At 38.3% G+C, this 8,469-nt stretch overlaps 1 protein-coding gene across 2 annotated transcripts; it reads left to right on the top strand.

The window, feature by feature from the left end:
* The first annotated feature begins 4,378 nt into the window (after positions 1-4,378).
* Positions 4,379-5,759, top strand: LOC136696836 (uncharacterized). Of its 2 annotated transcripts, none has more exons than XM_066671549.1 (4): positions 4,379-4,507; positions 4,706-4,813; positions 4,904-4,996; positions 5,303-5,759. In XM_066671549.1, the coding sequence occupies exons 1-4, from the start codon at positions 4,406-4,408 to the stop codon at positions 5,609-5,611; spliced, it is 612 nt and encodes a 203-aa protein (XP_066527646.1). In that variant the 5' UTR covers positions 4,379-4,405; the 3' UTR covers positions 5,612-5,759. The 2 variants fall into 2 exon arrangements, with proteins under 2 accessions (XP_066527646.1, XP_066527645.1); XM_066671548.1 differs by having other exon boundaries at positions 4,658-4,813.
* The last annotated feature ends 2,710 nt before the right edge of the window (positions 5,760-8,469 follow it).

Raw genomic sequence — 8,469 nt, 5'->3', positions numbered from 1 at the left:
ACCTGCTTTAGTGTAAATTTAGGAGAGCTCCGCAGCCATACACCCATAATGTTAAATAAAAAGGTCTTACCCAAACCCAGTACTTCACCCAAAACGAGGCAGGTAAACCAGCATAACCACTGAATGCCCATGAATTTAAAATGGCAGGTAGATTAGACATTATACATTGCAGTGTATTTATAATTGTCAACTCAAATTAATAGTGTTTATCTAAATGACTTTGAGCAATATGAACTGATAAATGTTTTCCTTTGTTGTATCTAATTCAGGGAAGCCTTTGTTGATCAGATACCATCTGAGTTACGGTAATAACATCAGCATTTTTGTGTTTTAAATCAGAGTGTTGGAGTGATCTTTGAGATCCCTACACTCCTCCCTTGTTGGTCCACCTTGTAGATGTAAAGTAAGAAACAGTAGCTCATCTGTTGGTGCACAGTGTGTGTTGGTCGTCCTCTAGTCTTTCATCAGTGACACGGGACACTGTTGGCTGGATAATATTTGGTTCGATTAAAGAACAGGATAATAAAGTATGAAGAGAAACATATGGGCTACATTCTGTAATTGTAGAAAGTCCTCCTATATCGTAAGTAGACCTGTTAGTGTTTATATTTGTATTATTTCACTATAGCCACATATTACAAAGCATGTGTAGTTATTTTTGTCCTCTTTAGGATTACATGAAGTGGACATGTAAAATTTGTCAAATACAAGTTTCAAGGAGAGGAGCTCTACTTAAACATTATAGAATTGATCATGACTGTTTAGGACGCCACCAATCACAGCCTTGTCCACACTTTGAATGTCCTTGCACTTTCAAGACTCATAGTTCTCTGCGATCACACTTGGCAAGACATCATTTCCCAGATGGGTCGATAAGCAGAGAGCACCTTTCTTTCTGTTGTCAAAATTGTGGATCAAAGAGATTCACAACAGAGAAGGATTTTTTTGCTCATGTAAGACGTCATCTGAGTCAGCAGGAAACAGTTGACTGTGTTTTCAATGGTTGTGACTTTAAGACAAATGTGTATGGGACATTTGCAGCTCACAAGAGCAGAAAACACACTCCTTATTCAGCCAGTGATTTTAAATGTGCAGTTCTGCAGAGAAACACAGATGCTTGTAATGCTGTTGATAGTGTAACTGATACAGAAGATACTACTGAAAACAATTTCTTGACTTTTGAAGAGGAGAGTGAACCTTTACAGAATACTTGTGTGAAAAAGCTTGGTTCATTGCTGCTTAAATTGGAAAGCCTCTTCCATGTATCAGGAAATTGTGTGGATGAGTTAGTAGAGGACTTGCAGTTCATTTCATCTGTAGCATCAGCTCAAGATTTTAAAAATATTATTGAGCGAACTTTGGAGAAACATGGTTGCATACTTGCTGCATCAGTAATTACAGATTTAGTGAAGGAGCTTTGTGAATCAGGACCAGTAAGTACAGCACTTGGTTTGAAAGGTCCCTTTAACAGTGCATACAAGAGAAAGAGATATTTTGAGGAAGATTTCAGTGTTGTTCAGCCTGTGGAGTATATAATTGAGTTAAGGGCAAAAAGGTGTTTTCAATATGTTCCAATTTTGAAATCATTGTCTCAGTTACTGAACAACAAATATATCTTAGAAAAAGCTGTTGAAAGTACTGAAACTTCCAAACATGGTGTGACACTTCACTTCAAATCTTTCTGTGATGGTTCTTACTTTAAAGAGAGCAATTTTTGGAATGGAGATGAATTCAGGTTGTCCTTAATTTTGTACGTTGATGATTTTGAGGACTGCAATCCCCTTGGAACCTCCAGAAAGAAACACAAGATAACAACTCTGTACTGGGTGTTAGGAAATATTCCATCACCTTTGAGATCTGAATTGACCTCCATTCATTTGGCAGTTCTTTGTAAAGCAGATGATGTCAAAACACATGGTTACGCTGTGGTTCTAGAACCACTGTTGAAAGACCTTGTATTTTTGGAGTCAGAAGGAATTTATGTTTCAACTCTTGCCAGAAATGTGAAAGGTAGTGTACAGTGTGTAGTAGCAGACAATTTAGGTGCACATGCAATTGGGGGATTTGTGGAAAGTTTTTCAGGGCAGTACCCTTGCAGATTTTGTATTGGCCAGCGCTCAGACTTTCAGCTGAAGGAAGTACGCACAGGTGAATTTCAGTTGAGGACTGAACAGGAGCACTTATTGCATGTTCAAACAGTGTTCTATGACCAAAGTCGTTCCCACTGCTGTGGTGTCAAAAAACAATGTGTGCTGACTGAAAAACTGACTAACTTTCATGTCTTGAAAGGGTATCCACCAGATATACTACATGATCTTTTTGAAGGGATTGTTCCTCTTTAAATAGCCTTATGTCTGAAAGTGTTCATTGAGAAAAAATATCTGACTTTGTCAGTGGTCAATGATTCCATCAAACATTTTCCATTTAAATGGGCAGACAAAACTAACTCTCCAAAGTCAGTACCTCTCACATTTGCAACTAGAAAGAGCATTGGAGGAAATGCTCACGAAAACTGGGCCCTGTTAAGATTTCTGCCATTTCTTATTGGAATGAAAGTACCAGTTGATGAACCAGCATGGTTACTTTTAATGGATCTGAAAGAAATTGTTGAGCTGGTTGTTGCTCCAGTCCATACCAAAGAGACCATTTGCTACCTAGGTATCAAAATATCAGAGCACAGACATAGATATTTGCATGTCTTCCCAGGTGAAAAACTGATACCAAAGCATCATTTTCTGGAGCATTATCCAGATTTGATACAGGCCTTTGGTCCTCTTGTGGCTATGTGGACAATGCGTTTTGAGGCTAAACATAGTTTTTTTAAACGTGTAGTCCGGCATACAAATTCTTTCAGAAACATTTTGCTATCTCTTGCGACTAAACATCAGCTAGCAATGGCCTATCAGTCACAGGATTGTAGTTTCTCAAAACCAGACCTGTCTGTTTCTCATATTTCTCTTGTGCCTTTGGATTTGTTGAAGACTAATATGCAAGAAGAAATACTAATCAAATTTCCAAATCAGACATCAGTACAGTTGGCTAACTCTGTGTCCTGCTATGGAACAAAATACTGTGCAGGTATGATACTGGCCCATGGCTGTACTGCAGGGCTCACAGATTTTGTGCAGATTCACCAAATTGTTATTGTTGAGAATGTGGTTGGATTTATCGTGAAGAGCCGTGTATCCTGGTATTATGAACACATGAGATCATTTCAGCTGGAAAAACCAGGACATCTCAAATTCCTTCTCCAGAGCGAATTGAATGACACTGTGCCATTAGCTGCATACAATGTTGGGGGGAAATGTATGGTTACCCTGAAGCGCCACATTGATGTTCCATTCTAGTGGATCAACTTTGAATGTTGAGAAATAACTGATTTTTGTTTGTGAATATGTTACTGTGCTGCCTGTCTAACGATTTAGTTTTCCCCTCACAAAATGACTCACAAAATGTCACCAGCAACGCTTCGAGTGATGATAAAACATGATGCACATAAATTGAGCCTACCTTCTGGGATTCCTGATTCAGTTGAAGAACTGGAGAGGGTAGTGAAAGAGACATTTAATTTACCTGCAAACTTTGCTCTGCATTATATGGATGCAGATTTTGGAGATTTTTTTTCTGTAACTACTACAGCCACTTTGAAAGACAGAGACACCATTAAGGTTGTTTTTGTGGAGCCTTTGTTGATCACCTTAAGAGCAATTGACAGCCCTCAGTATATGTCCACTCCATCTCAAGATGCCTTATCAACACTGTCTTCATTAAGCTCATCTGATGCTGTATCAACTGAGTCTTCTGTCAACTCATCAGCTGCCTCATCTGTTCAGTATGGATCATCAGATGACACAGTGTTGCTGTCCCCCCTGAAGACTCAAGGGATGCGGTCACAACATTGGCCAATGCAGTTTGACATTCCTGAATTTCCATATGAGACAGAGCTGATTCTGCAAACTGGAAATGAAGAGTTCCTTAAAACTGGAGTTCTTTTGAATGATCACAGTGTGAGATCTCAAGTTTCTGATGCACTAGTCAAAAAAATGTTCCAGCATTGTGCATACCCCACCAGCAAGCAGATATGTGCAGTTGCGCAGACACTAATAGAAAAGTATCAGTGTCTGAGGGAGCCTGGATCATTGTCTGGGTATGATGGCTGGTTATCCAGATTGAAGAATAAGATGGCCAATTATAGGAGGAAACTAAACAGCTTGGATGCCCTGAATTGGCTGTCAATTCTTCGCAACACAAGAGACCTGCTGCAGTAAAAAAGCCACACAAAGCAGAGCTAAACTACCTGTCCCCTTTCCCACCTGGTGAAACTAAACAGACGTTGGAGAGGGTGAGGGTAGAGCTTCTCAGTGACTTCAAGGTTAGAGACAACCGGAAAGCTATTGGTGAGAAGATGGCCAGAACCTTTTCCAGTCGCAGACAAGAAATAGTTGAGGACAGTCCACCTGTACAAGACCTTCTAGAGAGATGGCCTGCACTTTTTGATGTCATTCAGGTGACTTTTGTATTTCATAATTTCCTGAAAATGTTCTGAATATCACTGAACATGAAGAGAAGAATATGCATCACAGCCCATACGTGACTATCAATATGTTTTATTGTAAAATACAGCATTGATAATAATGATTAAATCTTGGTTTTTAAGGTGAAAGAGGAATTCAAAAGGTTGACAGCCACTGATTTGGAATCGCAGTTTTATTCTAATCTGGACAAATACACGGACAGGCTCCTCAGGTTGTTCCATTCCAAGGGAGGAAACGCAGCCCGCAAAATGAATGAAGTACTGATTTTGCTTGACCAGGTAAATCAGATGTGTTTACTGAATTTTTGAAGTGCTGATATGGTGCCTGAACATTAACTCGTGAAACATTTGTGTTTGTATGCCACTAAGGATGATGGTGTAGATAACCGTAGAGAGGTAGTGATTTATGGCTTGATGGTATACTTCTCTGAAAATGCTGAGCACCTTATTACACATTACCAGGTTAGTGTGGTATATACAGTCATGTTTTTAACATATTTAATGTTTAATATTTTTAACATACTTAAACATATGGAGTTTTGAGCTTCACTTTAACAGTATTGAGAGATGGCAATGTAACTAAACAAATAAACTGAAGAAATGTCTTTGAAAAATAATTTGTAAAATGTAATTAAAAGAAATGCAATTTTCCTGGGAGGAAACAGTTAGGACACGTCTACATTTAAGAACTTGTAAAGAGAAGACCAGTATGGAGAGGAACATATGTTTGCAAACACTATCATATAATGTCCTTTATGTTTATTTTAGCACACCAATGGCGATATCGACCCTGATGACCTGAAAGATCACACACTGAAGATTGTCACCAAAGGGGGCTCTACAGATGGCAGCCCTTTAGAGGCAGGGATCGTTTTGGAGGGGGTGCAGGTGATTGCAGGATTACAGAGTGTCCCGAATGCATGCGTCATCCTCATTGGCCTAATGTATGCAGTCAATCTCAGTTACCCCAAATCACCGAGGTACACGTTTGAATTTTTCCAAAAAATGCTACTGGAACTAGACAGTGGGAAACTGTCCCCAAGGATTCTGTCATTGAAGAACAAGTTGTTGACATAAATGTATGATGAAAAGTGATGCTTCCAAAACTCATAAGCACACAGACATAACATCACATACCTGAATACACATAGTAGATCATCTCAGCAGCATATTGTTGAACCAGCTTATATGTAGACTTTGTGATACTGTACACTACTGTTTGGATTTTGGCTGTACATCAATTTTGTTTTTCATTGATAGGTTAGCGAGGTGGGTTTGGGGTAGGGGGCTATGGCAATGGTAATGATGTGAACATGTTTAAATGTTCCAGTTCACATACAATGTCAATTTTTGGCTTTAAGGTTAATGTTTTTAGCGTTTCCTCTCTGATTAATAATGCTGAACTGGGGGATGGACAACAACCGGCCACTTCATTAAAACCACCTCCTTCTATTTACACTCATTTTCCATTTTTATCAGGTCCGCTTACCATATAGAATGTAGTCCATCTGTTTCTCTGTATACTTTGTTACAATCTTTTTCTATGGTCAGGACCCCCACAGAGCAGGTGTGATGTGGTGGTGGATCATTCTCAGCGCTCCAGTGATACTGACGTGGTGGTGGTGTGTTAGTGTGTGTTGTGGTTGTACGAGTGGATCAGACACAGCGCTGTCCACTCTATTAGACACTCCTACCTTGTTGGTCCACCATGTAGATATGTTGGTCTGCACAGTGTTGGTCATTCTCTAGTCCTTCATCAGTGATCACAGGGCAGCTGGATATTTTTGGTTGGTGGACTATTCTCTGAGAACCAGCCGACAGCTCGTTTAAAAACTCCAGCAGCACTGCTGTGTCTGATCCACTCTACACCAGCGCAAAACACACTAACACACCACCAACACGTCAGTGTCACTGGAGCACTGAGAATAATCCACCACCATGTCACACCTGCTCTGTAGGGGTTCTAGCCTTTGCAGAAAAGGGTTACAAAGTATGCAGAGAAACAGATGGACTATGGTCTGTAACTGTAGATCTAAAAATTGCACCTGTGTGGTAAGTTGGACAGTGAATGCAGATACAAGGAGCTGGTTTTAATGAAGTGGTCAGTTGGTGTATATGAAAAGTGTCTATGACTATGGTACTGATGCACATATACAATGTGTTTAATGATACACTGTTTTTTCTTTAACCGAGTTTTTTGTTTTTTCCTGCATTTGTTATACATAAACAGTTTTCACTGAGAGTATTGGTGATGGTTGAGCTGGTTGAAGCTGATATTGTATGCTAATTGTTAGCTTCCCTGAAAAATTCACCTGTGGTGTGTTTTGTGCCCTGGAGGATAAGCAAAAAGCAGAGCTCTTCTGTCCCTTGCTCTTCAAAGTATCATAACTTGCTAATCGTTATTAGTTGTAATGTAGGTAAAAAAAAAACTAAGTAAAATATTTTTAAGGGAGAATAATAATAAATAAAATGGAACCTAGACTCAGGAAGACACTTTTTTTTTCACCTGTATGTTTCTTGCTTGCTTCCATATGGAAGAGTACAGTGGATGTGATTTTACATGCCATTTCTTGAAATAAATGATGTTGAATTTAAGTTCACTTAAATACTTTTTTGTGTATTGCTTATTTGATGTACATCTGTAGTACAACCTGCCATAGTTTTTCATTGTGTCATTAGTAGTACTCATCAGTTGTAGTATTAACGCAAATTCTTACTTATATTCATCTTAAAATGTTAAGGAAGTCTAAACTAAACAGCTTAATTTTACTGACTGGAGAAACATATTTTTCTAAGTAACAACATGAAATAGAACACTGATTTGTTAGTAATGTCTGTTTTAGATTTTTAGTAAAAATTGCAAAAAAAAAATGAGTGGGTTATACTTAAAAAAATGCTTGCAAAAACGTTGCACTATATAATTAAGTAAAATCAACACATCATTTTTTACAGTGTAGCTTGGACCCCCTCTATCACACACTTGGCTGCAGCTGGGAGAAGGTGGGATCATAGGTTTCTTTGATACAGTCACAGAGGGAATTTTGATCCATCTTTAAAAACTGCCACTCAAACAACGTCACTGGTGCTTAATAAGTTTGAGGAGAAGACGTTTGGCCCCAACTGCTCGGATCTGATCACTTGAATCACTGCTGGACAGATTATATTGTAGCTGTTTCTGTTGATGGAAAATCTAATTGAATTTTTATTAAATCCAAAATTTTCCAAACATATATTTCAATACGATTTTTAGTTGTACTCTAAAAAGGTGTTTTAACAGAGTAATGTTTACAGTGTGTGTTTTAGGATTATTTTCAAGTAATTTCTGCACAAAGTGCATCCTCAACACTTTAAACATCAGTCCCACTTAAATCCACCTCCCAAGGTGGGATAAAATCATCCTGGTAAAGGGTATGAAAAGTTTCCAGGATTTCTGATTTGAGATTTTGAAAAACACAGTGGTAGTGCTTGTATCTTCAGGTTCAAAACACTTATCTGTTTTGAAAACTCCAATTTTCACAAGTTAAATCAAGCTATACTACGTTAAATGAATCTGGTACATTTTTTTTATTTCCTTGAAGCCACATAAGAGCAAACATTACCATGGTGTTGCAGAGAGGTCGGTAATATCTTGCTACAGGAAGCTATTAACTCTAGACTATTGCTGGTTGAAATGTTACATAAAGGAGTAAGCCAAGAACAAATTGTGACACTTAAAAACTAAACATGTCAACATTGTCTTCTCTGGTATCACCGAACACACACTGGAAACCCCTATTATGAGATTTTATGATGAATTTTTGATGAATGAGTATCGCCACTTAAAACAAAGGGAAATTAGCTTGGACTGAATGCTACAATGTTTTAAATGAATTTTAAATAAATGCATCTTAGTAGACTTAACCTTTGTGAAATTCTCTTTTTTTCCTTACCTTTTT

Source organism: Hoplias malabaricus, chromosome 5 (assembly GCF_029633855.1).
Source record: "Hoplias malabaricus isolate fHopMal1 chromosome 5, fHopMal1.hap1, whole genome shotgun sequence".
Lineage (NCBI taxonomy): Eukaryota > Metazoa > Chordata > Actinopteri > Characiformes > Erythrinidae > Hoplias > Hoplias malabaricus.
The sequence above is the reverse complement of the archived record's forward strand: the minus strand, read 5'-3'. Positions and strand labels throughout refer to the sequence as shown.

What these genes read in the sequence shown, in the direction of transcription:
- LOC136696836 (XM_066671548.1), top strand. Translation starts at nt 4,406, where the DNA reads ATGGCCAGAACCTTTTCCAGTCGCAGACAAGAAATAGTTGAGGACAGT. An exon ending in TACTGATTTTGCTTGACCAG is followed by an intron (nt 4,814 to 4,903) that starts GTAAATCAGATG and finishes TATGCCACTAAG; the next exon opens with GATGATGGTGTAGATAACCG. An exon ending in ACCTTATTACACATTACCAG is followed by an intron (nt 4,997 to 5,302) that starts GTTAGTGTGGTA and finishes TGTTTATTTTAG; the next exon opens with CACACCAATGGCGATATCGA.